This window comes from Athene noctua, chromosome 1 (genome assembly GCF_965140245.1).
Source record: "Athene noctua chromosome 1, bAthNoc1.hap1.1, whole genome shotgun sequence".
Lineage (NCBI taxonomy): Eukaryota > Metazoa > Chordata > Aves > Strigiformes > Strigidae > Athene > Athene noctua.
Window position 1 is genome coordinate 112,852,418 of NC_134037.1, and position 23,299 is coordinate 112,875,716.

Genomic DNA, 23,299 nt, shown 5'->3' on the forward strand with positions numbered 1-23,299 from the left:
AATAACAGTACTAAAAAGTAGCTACATGCTTTTGTTTACTGAAGATACCTTAAATCACTTAATGTTTAATTAAATATTACAGTTGTTTAATCTCAATATTTTATTCTAACGCTTTATTTTCTTTGCAAAACTGTATTGTTTGTTGAGATGAACACGTTCCTATTTTATTTAAATTAGCTTGAACAATTATAATTGTGTTGCTTGTATCACCAAATACAAAAGTTTATCAGTTACCACACATGGGTACTAGTTATAATAACTTTGTGTGGTAGGATGCCAACATGTCGCTTTCAGAATCCCAAAAGCTATAATCTTACTAATGCATGACCATTTGGGACATGAATATTACTGGAATGAGATCTTCTTTCAGTGTAGTATCTTCTGGAGAGGGAAACCCAAGAGCAGAAATTATCCCATACTGTCTGAACTGCTGCGCATATTTCTGTTGGACAAGAACCAAATACAATTGTAGAGAAGCCAACGCCACCACCATAGTACCACCATTCCCACCAGGGGAATTCACGGGGAAAATCGAGGTCTGTATTAGAATACAGCTGAAAATAAAAGGATGGGAAATAAGAAAAAAAAGTCTTCTATAGGAAATATTACCACCTGTCAAACAGATTTATGAGAAATTTCCATGATGAAGCCTGCTTTTAAATTCTCTGCAGATCTGTATGTGTTTTTGTCTCTAACACACACGCTTCCTGGCTCTCAAGTTCAAAAAATGCAAATCTTGCTTTTACTCCTGCCATATGTAATAGCAGAATTTTGCCACAGGGTGGTACACCAGACATGTTTAACTGAAGGCTTTTGTAATGCATCAGACAGCTCGGTTATGTATGCTCTCTGCCAGCTTCACTCCACCAGTAAGAGAACAATCTGGAGATCCCAGAATAACCGGCCATGAGCCAAACGCATATATATCCAAAAGCAAGACAGAAAAAAACAGAAGAAACTGAGAATCTACTTGAAGATGCTAATAACATCATAGTATTAATTCTAAAAAAACGCACGTCTATTTACATTCACCTTAAACATTCATCGGGTTTTTATTTTTAAAAACTGTGTATTTTTGTTTTATCTTACTAACTAGAAAAATGAATCAAGCTAGGTGGAACAAACTTACATTCCCAGTCACTAAACTTTAGGTTTAGATTTCAGCTTGAAGAGAAACTGTACTGTGCCAATTGTGAGATGAAAAAAGACAACTTCTGGCATTGAAACATTTCCTATTCCAAAGAGAATAAAAATAAACACCTAAAATATTGACTAAGCTTTTTTATTGTTTTCCTGCTTACTTTAAAATATTTTATTAGCGTATTCTGTAATTTTAATTAAATTACAGAGCTTTCTTCCTATAAACTAACCTCAGCATCTTTCTTGCCACTATGCACCTTTTCAACCAAATAAATGGGTTTTGTCAACTCTACACTTACCTTTTCTAGACAAGAGGGATACTCAGTGATTTAAGATAAGTAGAAACTGTTTCCCTGCGTACTAGGATCTTTAAAAAAAAACCATAAGAAACAGATTCCTACACTTATTCTTTTGTTTTGATTCATGGCTATGGATTTAAGTGATACTGTGGCATTCAAAAGTAAATTTAATTACACAGTGGTATCAACATAAATGGTATCAGTTTAGAGCAGGGTTCCATCTCACATGAAGTGAAACCACAGACACTTCTTCTGCCTTAGGAGAGTTAATGATTTTACAATTTTTAACCATTGTGCAGGATTCCATAAAATAGAAACGCAGCCATCTCATGGGACCTACCTCTTTCGCATGATCTGCCAAGGTACCCTGTACCAGAGCAATCACAAACATATCTGTTCCACCCATCCCTGCATACACCATTGTTTTTACAGGGGTTGCTAAGGCAAGGTTTTGCAGTTTCTCTTGAGCATGAGGGTTTTACTCCAGCTGTACTTTGAATTTCAGCCATCTGCCGAATATCTTTGCTTTGACCATCAATAAATAAATCTCTAATGCAGCCGACGTATCCATAATTGAGAAGCGCTGTCCACACCTCTGTTGGGAAGACGAGGCCTGCTTTATTTTCTGGTAAGCCTCCAAGATATAGGTCATCATCCAAGTCAAGGATTTCACTTTCCCCTGGTGCAGTATATGGTGTACGTAATGTGTTCACAGATATAGTGCCTGAGAAGAAAAGACAATAAAATGCATGATTTTCCAGACATTTAAAAAATTTTGGTATTGCTGTTTTAGTCATTAATCTACATGTCACATTATCACCTGGCAAATATCTATAAATGAAACAGGCATTTTATTTGTGCAGCTATACAATAATAGATACACTTAATTATTGTAATTACAATGCAGTACAAATACTGTCAGGAAGTAAATGATGTGAAAAAATTTATGCACATGGTTGCAAGATAAGAAAAAGTAAAAATCACCTTACCAATCTTGTAAGGATAGGAGGAATGCATTTCAGTTATTTTCAGAAATACACTGCTTGTGTAACAACAATAAAAAAAATTTCTACCTCATATGTTCTTCAAAGAACTAAGACTGAGGTTGCATTGATAGGTTGCAACCTGGGAGGCAAATCTGTGTCTTTGGTTTGGATCCAAAGACACAGTATTTTAAAAGACTTTCACCACTTTCAGTGGGCTTTGGATAAGACTTTTTTCTTTAAGTGCAGAAGGAAAATACTCTCATCAGCTGCCAGACAGGCAATCATTAAGAAGATGGTGATGTGCTCCTAGAGGGAAAATCAATGCCTCTGACACTTACCTCAAAATGTGTGCGTGTTACAAAGAGAGGGAGAGAGTATGTATGTAGAACCTCAGGGCATCAGAAGTATCTTTTCCATTTAAGTTTAAAAACTAAACAAACAAAACTAAACCTAAAATAAAGTTCTGTTTCTACAAAGTGTCTGAGGAAAGAGATTGTAATCAACTGTAAAGATCCTCTTTGTTGTACTTTTTAAAACTAATGAGGTACCAAATTTCTATAATTTGAATAGGCAGAAAACCAAATTTAGTATATGGAGTCACAGAACATATTTATGTCAACCAAATTCAATTTTATTTACAAAGTAGAATCACTTGAAAAAAGAAACTTCACGTAGATCTTCATAGAAGTGACTCCTTACCATTCTATATGGGTGCAAAAGCAAGTAAAATATAAATCAAGACATTATATAGGTCACATTATAATGTACCAGCCATGTTACACAGCATTGTTATCTGCTGGACACACTATTAAAAGTGTACTGATGGTAACAAGACACTGAAGAACCACATTTACCACAATGTATTTATCATACATATATACATAGAACTGACATGATTCACTATTTCCACTGTCCGTATGACACAAATTCCAGAAGATAACACTGATTATCAAAATCCTTCCACTGTGCTGCAAGTGGTGCATGAGAATAAGGAATTCGTAATTCTTATATCATAAATACTAAAATGTGAGTTTTAAGCAAACAGAAACAAGTCAGAAAAAGATCATTCTCTTATTTGGATACATCCAAAAATTTAGGCTTCCCTTTTGGCAATGGAGTCCTGGGGGAGCTACATATTTTGTTTGTTCTATTGTTGGTTCAAATAGGTTAACTTCAACAACATGGACAGAATGAATATCTAAACAGTCTGGACCTTTAGAAAAAGCTTTTTGGGGTAGAGGTCTCAGAAGGTCCAACTTCCATGTCGGCTTGAGAAATACGGATTTTAGAAGGGTTGGATACTACTACAGACAGTCTCCCTACTATCAGAAGAGATTTTAAAAGATAAAACAAAGGCTTGCATAGTGTTTGTGCATGTTTATGAGCATGTTTAAAGAATGTTTGAGGATGTGGTCAGTTTTTGCTTTTATGTATTATCAGAAATGTTTTCTGTCAGTTGAATAATCACACAGATGTAAAGTGAAATTCCAGCCTTAACTGTAAGAAATAGGCATGTTGAACCAAGATCCTTTTTCTTCCAAACCTCCACCTGTTTAAAACTGATAAGACCATCATCTTTTGCTAACTCTAAATATTTGTATTTCTGCTCAGATTCTTGAAGAAAAACTTGGCACTTGTATGGACCACTTGCTACAGATTTGACCTTAGGCATAGAAGCATAAACATTCTGAGGTTTGATTTTTTTAATCAGCTGCTTCAAAAAAGGACACCTATGAATGACCTGCTAAACCAAGATAGATAACTTTTCTGAGAGCATCCTCGGTATCAAGAAAGACTGCTTACAGGCAATAGATCATTTCTCCTTTTAAAAAAATTAAAGATGGTGTAAATATAAATCACACTTGTGCTCACAGTATTTCTTACTGCGGTTGTTGCTTACTCCCACCTGTCGCTGCACAGACTAGTTTAGGACCAAATGCTTTAAACCTATGGTCATGCAGAACTTGCATCCACGCAAGTTAACTCAGCTGCAGCCTCCAACCTCAAGCTCATGCATTTGCATAGTGCTGTTCTCTGCTGGACAAGAACATTTGTGTTTTCCAGCTACTCATGATGCTAGAAGAGATCTAGGGCTCCACTGGAATTAAAAAGAAAAAAAATAACTAAGTATTGCTGGTTTTTGAGGCACAAGAAAAGACAGGTAAATCTCAGCCAGTGGAGCTGCAACATTAACATGGTGTTCCAAATGGAAGTTTTGTAAGCGCAGAAGGCTGAGAAAGCTGATTAATAAAGGAAACTACTCTGGTGACTGTGAATTACAGTTAGGTGGTAGATTGAAGAAAGAAAATTTTCTTTTGAATGTCAAAAAGGATTACCTTGAAGAGAACAAGTATTATTTTGAACAGATATCAACAGCTTTTTAAAGAAATGAACCCTTCCCCTCCCCAAGAAATGATACCACATAAAATATTCCTTAGGAGAAGCCCTCTGAAATCTTTATCATGACTATAGATAGAAAAACAGAACAGGCAACAATTCTTCTGAGCATTTTTTTCCATGTTTTGGAAGGCCATGGAACCCCTAACACCCAGCTGGACTATCTCCAATTTACTGCTGGACATATACATGACACTTCAATTGACCTACATATTGTGCATATTATCCTTAATCAAACAACTGTAAGTTAGCTTTATTTAATACTTTTTCTTGAGAGCTACACTAAGTCATATAGCACCTGCAGAAGTCTCAAAGCTTTAATAAGGCATTCTGGCTCAGCTGTTATGTAGGAGCTTGACTAAAATACCATATGGCACACTGTCCAGAACAAGAACTATGCCTATAATACAAATAGATCTTAGTCTAGCTAACAAGCAGAAACCTCATGTCTAAGCACCGAGAGTTTCATGCTACCAGTTACCAAGTTAGCCTAGTTTCCAACTGAACTCCTAAAAGCATGTACAGGCAGCCATTCAACCATCACTGCTGTAGGTATCCAAATTAGCTTTTATGTATCTCTGACAGGTAATACAAACTTCACTCACTATTGCTTTGTAAAAGCAGGTGAAAAAAAAAAAAATCCAAGAAAAATAAAGGAGAATAAAAGACTTCCAAAATACATCAAAAATTATGTACTGGTTTTTTGTGGTTTTTTTTTTTGTTTGGTTTTTTTTTTTAATTTCCTAAAATAAAATGCAGAACTCAAGTTCACACAACATGGGCCTACAGAAAATAAATAATGGAACTATAAACATCTTTGGATTCACAGTGCATCCAGAACTGACACACAGATGCAGAGTGTGCTGTTTCATCTAGCTGGTTTGGTTTTTTGGATGGTGGTGGTGGATTATTTTTTTAACCCTGTCATCTTTCTTGAGGGGAAGTTTTTTAAGTTCTACTGAAACCATTTCAAGTTAGACCTCAAGACGATGGCAGATGTTACCACCGAATCCAGGGATAGTAATGCACACCCCCTTTGCTGGATTTCAATATTACTTTCTCTGGGAAGTATAAGCAGATTAGAAGGAATTGTTCTGTGAAATCACCAGTGTGCTCCAATCCATTTCAGTGTTTCTACTTACAAATGTTAAGAGACATCACTTTCCAAAGAAGTAGGAAGAAGGGATGCTAACAGAGCATACAAATATCTTCTGTGGCTAGCCTAGGAAAAGGTTAATAATTTGCACTGTAAAGATAATGTGATAACCTCAAAAAAATCAACCCTTTTCACACCAGAATTGTCAAGTTGGATAAGAGGGAAAAGAATGAGACACATCTCATTTTACAAAATAGCCTAAAGACAACAGAATATGATGAGAAAGCAGCAGATTCAGAGCAGCATCAGTCTCTCAACAAAAATAGAAAACTATAACCTTAAATTGTAACATCTCTGTAGTAAGAACCATCCTTTCAGTTATAACTTTGCATATTACCTAGCATAACAGCACCCATAACCAGATCAGTAGTTACACTATTTCTTTGAAAAGAGCAACACTGAGGCAATAATGTCTGCCAGGAAACAAGCAGATTCCTTGTAAAGTCTTTTAATATCCAAAGTAGGAAATATTGACTGTATTTCTACCAGAAAAACAAAGAAATGGGAAGAAGCTGATAGCATTTGGTTTGTCCATCCTGAGAGAAGAATAATGGGAAGACTGACAGACAAGAAGGTATGTGGTGGTTTATTTAGCCTGAGAATTCATGACCTAGCTACACACTCTAAAATCAGGGAGCATTTCCACAGCATTCCACCTGAGAGCAAAGTGAAATTTAAACATTCAGAAACATCTTTATGTACCAGAGAAACAGTTTGAGGAAAAACTAATGAAATTACAATTTTTGGCAAGAACTATTGACTTAAACGATAACTGATTATTGGGCAGGTCTTCAAAGGAAGAGTCAACAATATAAGTCAACACTAACATACATATGAGCAAAATGGGAAATAGAGAGGTATAGAGAAGCCTATTGTACCAATTTACTGAGCATTGGTATGGTTTACCTTGAACTCTGAAAAAGATGCAGATCAGCTGCAAAGACTGTAGAAGATAGCAATAAAAATGGTCAATAGCTACAGAACATGACATAAAAGAATAGGAAGTAGCTGGGGTTTCTTAGTCTATGAAGAAAACTGGAGACTGACATAACATCATTAAAATCATAAAAAGCATAGAGTTATTACACAGGCAAAAGACTGGGTATTTTGTGCCTGTTGTAACAAGGAAATTACGTACAAAATGGCTTATTTTGCATATGAAATATTTAGTTTAGGAGTGATTATAAGGGGAGGTGGCACAGTGTTCACTGTTGGAAGCAAGTCGACAAACATCTGTCAAGACTGACACAAGTTCACTATCACTACTTTCATTGGAGGCGTAAAATAGAGGACCTCTCAAGGTCACCCCATCTCAATTTTTCTATGAGCTCATGAATAAATGAAAAACACTATCAGGATCGTTGGAAGATTTTCTTTAAAACGCAATATAAAGCCATTATCTCAAATATGTAAGCTATGAACATTTGTTGAAATAGGAACATGTAAATAGGGCAGTTCTTAGAAGGTTGCAAAGATGGGGAAGGAGTATATAGAAGCACACATGTAAAAAAAGAACCTGTGACAACAATGCATGTAATGGGCATTCACAAAGTACTACTTACAGTGAGATACTGATTATACTTAAGCTCTAATTACATACTCTAGAGATAATTTCTGATATTTATGCTGAAATTCTAACGCTAGTTCAAAATTTTAGTGACTTCTTACCCCTTAAATGCTACCTACCTATGAATACATTCTGATACATTCTGTTTTACACTGCCATACACAATTGGAGGTTGACAAGAAGAGTAAGTTTTCTCTCTGATTTCACTGTGTAATGACGATTCCCAATGGATGAATAGTGGTTTAGTCTAGAAACACTTGCAAGGTTATCCTTGAATATGGTAAACAGTTTAACAAAATTTTAAACTATATTCAAGTCTCGGAAAACAGTTATTAAAACTAGCTCTACTGTGTTACAAGAAGCACTATGAGCAAAGACCTTTACATCTGCTTCATGGTTGGTGGTTTTTTTTTTAGTTTGGGTTTGTTTGGGTTTTTTCCCAAGTCTTTTACTGCAGAGTTGGCAGTACTGTTAAGAGCAGAACAGACAAACATTTCCCTTAGGTATTATTTAATGAGGCTCTCCAATCATACTCATTATCTCAGCAATTTACTTTTTCATAAGTCTGTTTGTAAGAAACTAAGACACATTCCTAAACCTTGTCTCAATTCTTATCAGTTAAACATAAAGACAGTGACTACAGCTATTCTCTGTGTGGCCTATTTAGTTGCTTTTTGTGCATCCAAAATGCATCTGCTTATTAAGAAACAGTGAAAAATCAGAGCAAGGTATTCTAAATACACTTTACACCTTGTGTGCTAAAGCATAATAAAATAGCTGTGATGAGGACTGTGACCACAGCATACAGCCCATGGCCAAGACAGGGCACACGTGAAGCAGCTATGAAGCTACTGTCCTTTGCAGGAATTAAGGATAACCATAGATACTGGAAGTGAACACAGCTCACATGACAGGACACGGCAGTTCGTACCAGGTTGTGTCCTCTGTTGTATACTTAGCAAAAAAGTCAGGACTGCTGGAGGACATGTGTTCCTTTTCCTCTGGTGCATATCTAGCAAGAAAGATGGACCAATGGAGAAGCTATGAAATCTTCCTTTACTGAGCATTGGGAAATAGGGTCTCAGGAGTTCCTTCTCACTGAAGATCTGCTTTTTATGTAAGGAAGCACTCAGAGTAGATCTTACAGGCAGCAGGATGAGATTCTGCAGTGAAAAACTTCTGTAAGAATAATAGGTCAAAAGTTCCTTCAGCAAAAGGAAAATAAAGGGCAGTATCTCTTCCCCCTTCCCTCTATTTCCCAAAATCTGAGGGCATCAGCAGAATTACCAGTGAATAGGGCCTGGATAAGTACAGTTTAAAAATGTGCTCTCATTCCTTACATCTGCCCCACTGTAGTCCCAGATGGGCGAAGTCAGTAGTTTAGTGGATGCTCCCTGTGACAGAGTGCGGAAGAGAGTAAGGAATGAAAAATAACAAGCACCTGCTGATCCAGCTAATATGAAAGTCAAGGAAATTTGCAAAGCTCCTTGAGAAATGTCAGAGCTTTCCGTTATCTGAGGGAACTACTCCACATTGGGTTTGAAGGCTAGGAGTAAAAGGTTGCAAGCTACTTATTCATTAATAGGAGAATCTCCTCCTTTATACTTGACAGGTTGGGAAGTATTTTTTCAGCAGCAACAAGAAGGCCTCAGAAAAGCCAAATTTTATTTATCCAAGATATAGTCATTCGCTTATGCAAAAATTCTGAAGGTAAGCAAGTGAAAAGTGATCATATTCATATGATTTCCAGTATGTTTGGTTTTGGATAGAGAAAATAAATTTAAAAGCTTCCTGGAATATTAAAGTGGATCTTATTATTCATGGAAAAAAGCATAATAGACCAAAATGCATACATCATGAAGAAATAATCTAAGCGTAATACGTCGGTAATTCCTATTGCAATCAGAAGAAAATAGGAACATGTTCATTGTTTATTTTAATTGTTAGGCAGTCATTTCACTTGGTTAAATCTGACCGTCTAAGATACTGCTCAGCCAATATTCTCATTAAGAAAAATGACAGCATTGCCCCTGTTATTGGTCCTTCTCCTACAGTAAAGTATTATTCATATATTTTTAAGTTGCAGAAAATCTTTGCTGTCTGGTTCAGATTTCAGCTAAAAATTCAGTTTGTCAGTCCATATGCCCACATATTTGTTAACTATTCCTGGTAATAGTTCAATGTTTTAGGGCAATTAGGTACTATGGCCAGTTTTCAAGAGTGACAGAGTAAATAAAGTTCACCTGTCCTGATCATAGGCAATTCATCAGATGGATTAATTTTTCTTTTACATATATATTTGACTATTTATAATTATACTAAAAAATAATATGCAGTCCTGATCACCAGGTGTGTATTTCTTCCTAAAATTAGTCTACGTTCTTGCTGATGTCCATCAACAGTTTTAAAGAATTAAGTATGCCCTAATTTCTCTTAATGGCACTTTTCAGCTATGGTTTTTGTTAAACAATGAAAGTGCAAAATATATCTGTTCAAATGTAAACAATTGCTATGCATTTACTTTTTTTTTTTTTTTAATAGTTGTTTTGACTTTGGATTAAGAATAAACTTTGCTTTCAGTGGAGTCCCACAGGCATGATTATTACAGGATTTACTGCCTCATATGAATCGCTGAAACAGCACTTAAGAAGGAAGCCTGAAATGAAGATTGTAGTATAAATAATATAACTGCTGGATATTCAGTCACAGTTGAGGACTTCGAGAAGTTCTGTGTTCTGTTGTCTGGGTTTTTTGCTTGTTTGTTCTTTTTAACCTCAAAAAATGTAAATAAGCAACTGACATAATCATAAGATCAGAAAATCAAATTCAAATTAGAATTTGAAGTTGCACAGCCCACAAATCAAATACTTATTTTTCATAATCCTAGGGCGGACTGATCAGTTGAATTTGGTCTGACTTTCAGCATGGATTTGGCTGAAAACTTCAATCAATTTAAACCTTCAACCCAAGATTTGCTTGACCTGAAATCCGATTTGGGGGTAGTAAGTCTGTCATAAAACAATAACTTTTTGCCGTGAAGTTTCAGAAATAATTTATTTAAATGGAAGTCATAGAAAAGGAGTCACAAGAAGGAAGAAAGCAGGGAAAAATCCACAAACCCCCAAATAACAGAAGTTTATGTTTTTCAACACTCAGTTTCAGAGTGTACATAAACTTCAGATTGAATATTGATATTAATTGAAAATTTTTTTGATGGACAGAATTACAGACTCAGTACATGCCCCCCACTCCCAAATCCTGGCATGAACTACACACAGGAAAGATATCATAGGCTAGGTTTGTCCTTCAATGAATGGATATTGATTATTTGCTGAAGTCAACATATATACTCAAGATCAGATGCAGCTGAAATACAAGGCCAGTTTCACTACTTAAATGAATTTTATGCTATAACTGATTTTAGCAGCATTAGGAAGAGTTTATGAATGCTTTACTTTCATCCTTTTGATTGATCGAGTAAACTACTACAGAATATGAATCATACTGACAGAATACAGCAAGTCACATCCATTTCTGTTGATATGTGTTGTTAGCCATTCATTAGCATACCATTTAATTATGCTGAGATCTACTGACATGACTGGAAGGTCTGTGTTGTTTCTGTGGGCCAATTATTCCCTATATTGGAAATAACTTTCAGTAATTATTTTTGCTTTATTTTTATTCTTGAAAGTTGACACTTGAGCTATTCAGTGTATGCAAGCACAGAGGGAGATTACTGTTTGTTTCTGAAGTATACAGCACACTTACTTGCAAGATTAAGTACCTGATTACACAGTAAATGTTAACATAAGATATTTTACTCTGCAAATCATTGTATTCTCGTATCTGACAGTAATGACATCTTATATTTCCCTTAATTTTCAGATGAGGCACAACTCTAATTGTGGCAACATAATATATATCCAGTATTCTCTCATATACAACATGAAAAACCATACTGAATATGAAAGAAAGAAGCTTACCTGACCGTCCGTCCCGTTGAAAATCCACATGGTACCATTCCCCATCATTCACCTTCTTCTGCAAGGCTTTTATTTTTATAGTACCTGATCCCATGTCTAACAGCAGATAGAGGTGGCCATCAAGCATCTCAATGGCAAAAAAGTCAACCTTCACCATCTGTGGGTGTTTGGCATCTTTTTGGTGCCGTGGTTTTCCATGACTGAAAAGAATTAGGCCATTTGGCTCAGTTGTACGAAAGTCAAATGATATTGAGCCTGTTTTCTTGGCATTCCACTTTGGCAAAGAGATGAAAGACTCTGGTGTTTCAAATGTGATTGGATCTAAGGTTGCAACATTCTCACATTTAAATGCTACAACCCCATGAATCTTCATTTTAGGATCTCCTTGTTTGGCAAGTCGAGATAACTCCAACCTGACATCGTTATTTTTATATACAACCTGCAAGCAAAGCAGAGAAGTTACTAAGAGGAACTTGACCATTTTAACCAAACAGATACAACATGCCTGAATAGGCATACTATTTAAAGGATAATAATGATGGTATATGAATATGATAATTCACATACACACAAAATTAAATAACTATTTTAATTGACTACTGATTTAATAATAGTTTTCATTAAACCAAAGTTGCCCTAAAAATATCCCTACAGTTAATACAAACAATCTGAAAGAATCTGCACATAATTTATACTATCAGTTGCAAATTAGCTTGCGCGGCCTTAATTGCTTAAAGCCCTCTTTGCATAGCCATTCTGCTATGTTAGAGAAGTGTTAGATTTTTTCTCCCTCTAACCTTTTGTCACTGTCTTAACTCTTCTGTTCATGTACAGAAAATGTACCAAGGTCAGATACGTTATAATTTAACAGCTTTTCAGTTTGTCCTTGGGGCTGAGGAATGGTAGCATCCATGGTATTCATGAAGCTATAAAGTAGGGAAAGTAGTGTCATACAGATCAAACCAGACAAAACCAGGAAAATCTTTGAGCCAGTTCAATGGGACAAAAAATAAAAACACTTACGTATTTTCCCTGACTGAAGACTTTTCTGATAAAAATGAAAGACAATATTAGTTTTAAATCCAACTGACCTCCACAGCAAATATTCTTGCTTCAAATCACTTACTTGCTCTGCCCCGAGAAGCCTGTCATGATATAACCATTTCCCAGGGTACTAGTCTTTATTAGTATATTCTGAAATTGCTGCTATTTCTCTGTTGACCAGGCTACAAGGACTGCTTAAATGATGCTCCAAAATAGCAAAGGTATGCACAAGTATTTTGTCAATATCTCTAATTATTCAATAAATGATATAACTCAAACTAAAATTTCACTGAAGGGCTGAATATGTGTGCATGGTAACAGAAGATAAAACCTTCTTCTCCCTTTCTAAGGTTAAGTCTACATTAGAAAGCAATTTAGAGCAAAAGCAACAACTCAGCAAATCAAAGCACTTTGTGCTGAGGCTTTCTCATCTACCAGTTCTATACCAGTCAGGATTATATCACGTATGGCCCCTGATCCAGTGTTCCAACTATACAACATAATCTGAAGCTGTTCAAGGGACTAGACCTTACATCTCTATTAGAAGTTAGAAAGTGCTTACTGAATTATTAGGGTAGAGCTTCTGGATGAATTTCCTCTAAAGACTAGATTGAACACAGATGAAACTCACTCTGCAAACTGAACTGACACACAGTACGTGGAAGAAGACAGGTAATGCATTGCAGAACTGTGCTACTGTAGGAAATGAAGACACTAGCATACATACAATCTAAGATTGCATATGCCAGAAGTGATAGTTGCTACTGAAAAATGGTGTTTAAAGAAACAGAACACTACAGAGATGATGACAAATTTTACTGTAAGAATTGTGTTCTTTTAAATTACATAATTACCTACCCAGAAATTTCATCATAAGCCACAGCAGAATTATTAAAAATGTGTCCTAAAAGCATATAAATAAGCCTATTTCTCCATTTTATTTCAGAGTTCAGTACAAATACTGCTGTTCCCACTGGAGCTGTGTCTTCAAAGACAACAAATAAAACTGACTGTGGATTCCTGACTGTAGAAATGATACTCTGCCACAGAAAGGCAAATAACATGTGATGCCTTCTTTAAGTAAAGACATCAGAAGTGACTAGAATTAGACTAACTTGTAATCTTAGAGAATAAGGATCCATATTTGCATCTATCAAATATTTCTGAAACATCTCAAAGAATGAAGATTACACACAGGAATTCAGAAGAGTACCGGAGAATAAGCACATATGCAAGTGATCTCCTACTGGCGTGACTTTCTGTCTTTAGAATGAAGAAAGCCAAGAGGCAGAAGAATGCAGTAAGAAGCCAGTAGCCCAGCCGGTGACATTACTTAGACGTATCTGGTCTCATGAAACACTGGCCACTTTCTATGGCAAGAGAGATTTTAGATAGCTTCCACCTCATTTGAAGGAGTTACATGGGGCAACATTTCTAGAATAGATTGAAAAGCATTAGACAGACGCTAGAGGATATGATTTTAAAAAGGAGCAAATGGGCTTTCATTAGAATTAAATCATGCTGTTTGCCAAAGAAATTAAGGCAACAAAGAACATGAGAAAAAAATATTCTTTAATTGCCTACCGAACAAAGGTAGGTACCAGGACAATACAAGATAATTTCTTGTTTATGGACAAATTCAAATTGTCTGATATTAATGAAAGCTAATTGACTGAATCATAAAATTACTAGTTAATAGCTATGTTAGAAGAACTGAGCAGACAAAAGGAGAGCTAAGCTTTCCTTGATGTCTAAAACAGCTCTATAGACTTTGAAGTCATTTGCCAATTCAGAAACAATAATTTTTAATAAGTATGTTTGAAGGACCTGATGGACAAAGTGCAAACAGTAATACTGGCAACAGTTTTCGTATTAACTCGTCACCAGCTCTTTAAGTAACTTAATATATAACATGAGAGAAAAATTGCTAGAGCACTTCCCTAAGAGTGGCAAATATTGGGAATTTTATGCCAACAATATTAAAACATTCTTGGAATCCCTAAATATTGCATATGACAATTTCTTTCTTCCATATTCCACAATTAAAACTTTGCAGTTACTGAGAGGTGAATGACTGCATCTTATTACATTCATTGTGTGGAAACACAATAAAGTCTACATCTATGTTTTAGAGTGGTTATGTTCTAAGTTTTAGGATGTGTATATTCTTTTAATCTTATGAAACTTTGGAACTGAATTATCATGGATAATTAGTATTAAAACAGGAATATATGAACCATAACTGAAAACCATAATTGAAAAGAACTAAATTATTAACTGAATACGGCTGGCATTTGGAAGCCCGTTTCCTGGTGTTATGCTGAGATTCTTATCCTTCTCCCCATCTCCCTATCCATGAAATATATACTCAGCCATCAGTGAAGCACAGCAAAAAGAAGAAAAGCAGTATGTTCAACAGAAGGTATTAGTAATTAAATTTCAGGAAAAGAACTGAACAGTAAGAAATAATTCTGAGACTAATATATGCTTTATAACTCATGGAAGTATATGCTTCATTTACAAATAGTTTACTCACTATTTTCCAAAGATTTCTGCCTTTTAATTTTTTTTCTCCCTCTGGGTACATAAGGACAAACATGCTTTTGATAGGACTTATACAACCAACGCTACTTCCATTTAAGACACCCAATGTATTGTTTTTTAATGTTCTCCCTCCAGTTCAGACATGGATCTGCAGTTAGTCAAGTGAAGATAATTTGCAATGGAGAAATATTTGAGTCACATTCACCTTTACTCCTACACAACCTACCAGTCAGTATCCTTGCGTTGTTATGTGATTTCCTAGCATCTGTTGGGCTGGCCCTGGTAATAACTTGCTTCCTCTCACACTTGCTCTTATACTTGAGCAACAACAGTATAATTTGCCTGCACATGAAACTGCCAGCCCTCAGGGAGTTGTATCATGGTATTAAGAGCACCTTGAATTTGTCTTCTATTTACTGTATTCTTCCCTCTTAATATTAAGTAAGGTTCAAGACCTCAGGCTTTAAAATATAGAATTACCTCATTCTTGGAAGCTGCAAAAGGTCACCTAAACTCCCAAGAAAAAAGGAGCAGTTAGCAATTCCCCACATAACTTGAAACCAAGCTATCCAAAGCAAGGAATAAATTTGTTTTTCAGGAGAGAAAGGGCAGACCTACATATCATTTTACAGTCAAGATATGAACTCCCTTTGCTACCATCTAGGCGAACCACATGCTGGGTAACTTACAATGTAACAGTGCTGAGTCTTAACAAATAAGTAGGGCTAAGAGACAGCAAATATTAACTTAAGCTCAGCACTCTCTAACATGGTCTGTGGTCTGAAGCACAAGTAAAAATAATTCATGCTTCTTAAAGATATATCATGTATATAATTTATTGCAATCCAGGGCCCTAGTACGCAATGAAGTGTAGAAATGTATTAAGAATTCACTAGATCTTGCCAGTTGTCACGACAGGTTCCTTCAACAACAAAAAATGTAGAACGGCCAATGAAAATATATTAACAAATCATCAATGTATAAACGCATGAATGAGAAAAGGTGAAGGAGAAGACAAGGAATTTATTGATGATATTAGAGATGTATCCTAAATATATAACTGTTCAAATATTAAATTAAAAAGTCGATACAATAAAAATATTAATATCCACAAAACCCTAACTAGTTATTTTTACTGACCCTAGCCCATGAAATGTAAAACCATGAAAGATGCGAGTCCAGATTTCAACACGATTTTTAATTCAAAGTGCAGTCCTTTCCACATTAAAGATTTCTTTTTGTATTTTCTACATTAAATACTGTAAGTGAAGAAACAGCAATACTCTTAAATGTTTCAGAATAGTGACCAACTCTGCTAGCAATAGCCTTTCAATCACTGTGATTAAAAACCTTTAAATTACTACTAAGCATTTCTTTCAAATTACTTCATATTATTAAAAGAAATATGATTCTTTAGGAGCTAATCACATCACCTAATTTCTAGCATCTAGGTTTCCTTGAGAATCAAATCGAAACCAGGAGTTCACAGCGCCTACATTATGGTCTTGCTCTGAAGAGCTTTCTATTACTTAATAGGGAGGTGAAAAAAACCCCACTTTTCTAAATGCAGTTTGAATGAAAGGATGAATCCAGTCTCTAAATCTGTTTTAAAAAAATAAATCATATAAACCTTTGTTACCATAAAGCAGTATTTTCATGAAACCTGCATCACGTAGTGCCAACAATGGTAGTTAATTCTGTGAAATGGAGACTACAGTAATCCAAAATGGCTCAGGTAGGTCTGCTAACCTACGATTTAATACTGCATGTTGAAGTCAGCAAGAGATAACTTACTGGTGTCAGAAACTGTAGCAATGGGACTCACAGTAAGTGAAGCCTGAGGCAATTTTATCAGCCTGCTTTAACAGCCACTAGAATTTCCGTGCTCATTGAAAACTACCAGGTGCACACACCACCACATTCCCCAGAAATCCAAAGGCAAAACTGACCACTGAGAGTTACCATGTATTCTTTTAGTATTTGCTGAATGGTTTTGAACTAACCCATAAGTGTCAGGTTCTCACAGGAGGCTTGTAATTTAACTAATATGCCTCAATTCATTTCCAAGCTCCAAAATGAATATATCAAGTAACACAATAAACTACAGACTATTTACACAAAACTTAAGAAGCTCCAGTTTATGTTTGCAGTGGTGTGTATTTCTGAACACAATGTGAAAGCACACAATACAAATGACAACGCCTATTCAAGCCTCTAGGATTATTAACTTTATAAAACAGCTTTGTTTTCTGAAAACAGAGAAGAGATTAGCAGATTTAATGAAAGCTCCAAGGAAACAATTTATTAATCCTCAAATGAAATGTTTTTAATTTGCCTGGGGTGGGGAGGTGTGTGGTGGGTGGTAGCATGGAAAGAAAGAGGGTTGTTTTGAGCACCAAACCAAAACCCGAGTGTCTGTAGAGTCCTACTGAGTGGGAGGTAAGCCTCAGGACAGCAGGACAGGGTTCCATGGTATAGATACACAAACACCTGGAGAAAATGATAGCACATGCATTTTGCTGCATTATTTCAGACTAATACGGTCTGGGAAAACGCTCTGCGAGTTTCAGCTCAAAAAAAGCTCGACTTAATAGAGCTAGGCTGAAAAAAAAAAGCATGTCTCATCAACTGCAGTGCCACAAATTCCACGGAATATATATGTGGGAGTTTCATATTCTCCTACCTCTACTTCCTGTCCACTTTGAGCATCCAAAGCAGTGGGGTTGAAACAGAGCACACTCAACTTGCCATGCACTCTACTGAAATTGGACTTGGCTCTTACATGGTGACAGAAGAGGAAAGAAACCCACATGAAAGGCTATTGATTCCCCAAATCCAAAGCAGCACTGAATACTACTTTAGTTATCCAATAGGAGAAAAAAACAAACAAACATACAAACAAAAAACGTTTAATGACTGAAAACTGCCCTCTCTCAGGGCAGTTGCTTCTGAAAAATATGAAATGGACTTTTTCAAGGATAACATATTGTTTGTATAGCATCATCGTTCTACTGTTTATAGCTTTAGACACAAGTATATTTTAAAATCAGACATACTCTCCACAGACTACATTGTCTTACCAGGTAGAACAAAAAGAATCATTAGATTAATGATTGCTACTACAAGCCAGGACTGGTAATCCAGGAACTTGGGTTTTAACCTGCATCTGAATGTTTCACAGAGAATTAACTTCTCCTTGCTTCTCTGTAAAACGGATACACCTTCTTCACAGGGTAGAAACTTGCATGAAGGATGCAGTCTGCATTACCAGCATGGGGTCTAAGTGGAGCTTTGTCCAAAGCAAGTCATATTTACAAACACATTTCCTATAGGGTGTCATACTCCCCCATTTTTATTTTTTTTTTAAAGAAGATGGCAACCACTCTGACAAAAAGAGTATGGTATTCCGACCTTCTTGTATGCAACTACAGAGTACAGAGCACACTAGTCGTTCAAATAGAAGAATAAAATGTACCCAATATCTGGTCAAAAGCTACACTCAATAAAAGCTGGGATTGAGCAATCCATGTCTCAAGGTAAACATAAAAGTGCAATATACTGTGCCATGATAATACACTCAGCTAGTGCTCTCATGCCACACTGAATGGCTAACCAGAGACAATAAATTTGTGATGTTTATTGTTTCTGTAACTAAGCAACATGAACATTTTCTGCACTCATCTTTCTTAATATTACAGGATATATTGCACATCAGACATTTTTAAAACTTCTGTTCACAGTAAACAGACATACTTAATGCACACAAATATATGTCTATTTACACTACTTATTATCATATCTCTGCAAATTTTAGGAAGGCAAATGAGAACAAAAAAAAGGTAAAAAAAAAAAGCATAATTATATGGAATTGCACTACAAATTCAATAGCACAGGTCCACTGTAGACTATCTGAAAAACATCACTGTTTTACCCCCAAACAGTGGTGGTAAAAGAATGCAAAAAACACCCAGAACAACAAATAGCTCACAAATGGGTACAGGGAAGATACCTTAAATACTCTAAGGCAATAAAAAAAGTTGTTAACGGTTACATACAGTTGTAGAAACTATCAGTACTAACAGAATCAGAGTAATAGTAATAGGTATATTGTGAGTGTTACTGGGCACTGTTTTGAGAAACTTTTTACTTGCTTTTCTTTAGATTCACTGTGTAGTACTGGGAAAGTCACCTCACTTTCATGCATGTCACCTATTTGAGGAATTAATACAGTTGTGATAGCTGACCTTCTGGGCAAACTGGTCTCTTCTGCTGGAGTTTCGAATGCTCATCTCAGAATTGTTTGTTTACTTTCTCTCCCACTTTGTCTGAATAAAGACATCTAAAGAGGATGTCAGAGAATGCTTTTTTATGTTCTAAGTCACGGGCATATAGTTTAACATGTTATATTAGTAGAAGTTAAAAAAAATCATTATAGTACAACATTTTTTCAATCAACTTTTTTTTTTTTTTCTAACAACCTTGATAACAGGATGCTACATTTTTCACCCTGCTGTGGACAAAAGTCTTTTGAAGATCTTTTTTCCCCTTTTCAGTAGACTATTTTGTATGTCCTTTGTATATTCTGCTGTCAGCTGCCAGACTGCTAAATGTTTCTGACTGTGGTTGCTATGCTTTCTGTTTTTAAGAAATGGGTTCAGGTTTTCTTATCCCTCATCCTTTTTTTCCTTAACTTCCCATGGCAAAGACTCTTAGAAATTTCTTGGCAACACCTAAATTGCAGAATTTAGGAACAAGTTGGTTTCATAGAAGCTCAGTCAGCTCCCAAGTTGGAATAATACCTTTACCAAAACATAAGTCACAAAACAAAACCAAGGGAAACAAGAATCATCAAAAGGAAAACAAAATGTATTATTTGAGGCAAAAGCAGTTTTGCATTAATACATCATATAAAGTCTAAGGAAGGAAACAAATTATATGCTACCTCCAGTGACTGAGAAAACAAAGGGCTACAGGATACTCAATTGTTGTGATGGATTTCAGCTTTTCCTCCCCGTCCTTTAACAGTGCAGCAAGAGTTACCAAAGAATAATTTTGAAGAAAAGTGAGAAACATGCTATTGTCCTCTTTCCCCGTTAACCATTCCTGCCCCAGGAATGCAGCACAAGAACTCCTTACAGATTGCAAGAAAGAGGCACTGTAAAGTATAACACAGTAACGACTGTTGTAGGGTTCAAGCCTTATTTCTTTAGCGTGAGTTCATTATATGCTAGATTTTTCCAATCTTTAACACTTAAAGTTTTAAATTCAAGGTCAGAAAATACAGAAGCAAATTATGGGAAACAGCAAAAATAATGTGAACATAAAAAAAGAATGTTCTAAGGAACATCAACTAAAATGCATCTGACAGCAATGTGGCAGATGTACTTAAAAACTGAGCTACCTTTAACTAGGGTAGGAATCATATGGGAAAAAAATGGAATTGGACACAAAAAGAAAAAAAGAGTGAACAACAAATTAAAGAGAAGAGCTAAAATGGACCCAACACAGAATCCAAGTTTGGGTGGTCAGTCATCTAAAGACAAATCAACAAAAGCTTGTTAAAAAAACCCAATTACTAATATACATAACTCTGAATGTCTGTAAATATTTTAATTAATCTTCTTTCCTGTATTAAACATGTTTGAAATGTATATAAAAACAACTGTAGGCTCCAATTAAATGCAGAACATCAATTCTGCGGATCCTTTGGCGAAATGAGAGATGTTTATTCCACCCCTCACTAGCTTTCCTTCCTTCCTTCAGCCTCCCCCATCAGTATATTAGTAGCTGCCAACTTAGAGTTCTTAACCTTATTACTTATCCAGAATAATAAATACCCAACTGGCTTTTTCTTTCCCTTCTCTCTCTCACTTGCGTAGGTTACTCTTGCATCTAGCTGAATAGCTTGCTCTTGGCTGTGGGTGTTTCTGGCTGCTTTCTGGTTTGGGCTCATCTGCTCCGTTTCCTGATTCCTGGTTTGAAAGAACCTTCTGTTCCACTGAAGGGAAAATAGCCCTCTAATCCTAGGCTGAAACGCTATGCCTATTGTATGAATTTATGGCCAGCCTCCATGCAGATAGATAGCATCCTTCCCTTTCAGCTCTGTTAGCTGACTATCTGTTCACTGAAGTTGGCTACTTGTTGACAAGCTATAGAAACTCCTTCTCCCATTCTGGAAGCCAGCACAGTACCTAGCTCGGTTAGCAACTCTCTGATTTCAGTTTGTGATATTAATATAACAATACTTTATGCAGTTGTTGGCTAAATTCTGACCTACCATGATAGGCAAACCGGTTTTTAAAAAAAATCAAATTCCCACCCACTAACCACACAGCTAGCTTTCCTTTCACTAGTGGACTGACTGACACATTCCTGGAAGACACCCAGGAAAATTCTTGCCTACCTTCACCTGCAATTTCTCATGAATCATTATAATCCTTTAAAATATTCTTTTTGTTTTCCAGCACTGCAATTTCACTAAATCTTCATATCAGTGTTTTGAAACAATCTTTGCCTTGTCAAATACCTGTGACAAGTGGAACCTAAGTTTTCTGTAGTACTTTTACATGCAAAGTTATTACTATTAATTCCAGCATAAGGTACATGGTATGAGGTTGCCACATGTTTTGCAAAGGCGGCTTTTCCTTCACCATTTTTTCAGGGTTACAGAGAGGTATATCTTGAAGCTAGTGGGCAGTGTGTTCCTTTACACTCCATCCTGTGCTTACATTCCTTTCCATTTCTAAACAACTTATAGTTCCTGAAATGAGAGAGGAAAAATAGTACTTGAGCAGAAAAGCAAGAGAAAAACCAGGACTCTTCCATCCAAATACTGATCTGTGTAGTGCATAATGTGTATGGCTAAAAGTAATGTATAAATTTTCAAGAAAATAATTAATTTAATTCATGGGATATTTCTAAGGCATCTCCTATATTTAAGGCATCTTTAATCACAGCCTACCTATGGGCCACCTTTATGTTAATGAATTTTATTGAGATTAAAGCTGTCCTCCAAAATAAACTTGCTGAACTTATCCAAATTAATTATCATCATTATAATGACAAGGAACAGGGATGTATTATTTGGTTTTCAAGATGTGGCATCTCACTGTAGTGCGAGAACAAAGCAGAGCACGCATACTTTAGTATGGTGTTTAAAGGCTCTGATTCTGCTGGATGACCTCCAAGCCTGAGGCTTTGGTGCCAACTTAATGCTAAAGGAATGTCAGATAATAAAATCCCCCTTTGGTTCTGTACTGAGTAAGAGGTCCTCAGCCTCAAGCAAAATCAATTCTTTTGACAGATAATCAGTAAAAACATACAATACTACAACAAACTTTGTCTAATAACATTCAAGAAGAGCAGCTTGCTGTACAAAATGAACTACCAAGTACCTTTACACAAGCTATTACTGGTTATTGTAATCTAATATATAAACAACAGAAGTACTGTTCTGCAAATGTTATAGGTTTCCTAAAATATTCTTGCTTACATAAGTTTGTCTGTCACAATAAATACACCTCACAGTGTTTATCTGGAAATTAGTCATGAAGAGTACTAATTTTTAGTAAAGGGTAGACAATGCAATGAAACATTTCTCATATCCCCATTTCATTGCATACATCAGTTGAATGTCTCGCAATGTTCTGACATTTGTTTTCACCTTTAAATGTTTTGTATTTGTTTGGGGTTTTTTTAATTTCAAACAAACACTTCAAATTGAAGCTACCTTTTATATCAAGCATATTTTGAAGTGCTTTGAAATATGGCTTCAGAAAAATGGGGGGAAATAGGCTTTTCCTCAGCAAAAGTGTCAGGCAAAAGAGATTTCCTAACTATTTTTGCTAAAATACTTTATTAGGACTACTTATATGACATGCACAAAACTATGCGTATATAAAAATTAAAACATAAGGGGTATACATGAAACCGAAACAAACAATTTGGGCAGCCACATCTATATTACTATTGCTTGTGTTCATCTCAGTATGACTCCCTTCAAAAAAAACCCAATACAAGATTGTGAAGAGTTGTAACATGCTTTTTTTTTAAAAAAAACCCAAACAAACAAAACAAAAGTTGACAAAATTATTTTAAAGATTCTGCTCTCTGTAGTGGGGCCTTATTCCCACTGAATCTATTATTTACTGGTTAAAGACTGATTCAGAATTATGTACCAA

At 35.7% G+C, this 23,299-nt stretch overlaps 1 protein-coding gene across 26 annotated transcripts in view; it reads right to left on the bottom strand.

Annotated features, from left to right (window-relative positions):
- Positions 1-23,299, bottom strand: part of NRXN1 (neurexin 1) — a 740,630-nt gene that overhangs the window by 422,231 nt on the left and 295,100 nt on the right. For all 26 annotated transcript variants that reach the window (XM_074897427.1, XM_074897426.1, XM_074897419.1 and 23 more), the window contains 2 exons: positions 11,532-11,970; positions 1,780-2,163 (listed from right to left, as the gene is read on the bottom strand). In XM_074897427.1, coding sequence (XP_074753528.1) covers positions 1,780-2,163; positions 11,532-11,970 — 823 coding nt within the window. The remainder of the gene's footprint in view (positions 1-1,779; positions 2,164-11,531; positions 11,971-23,299) is intronic.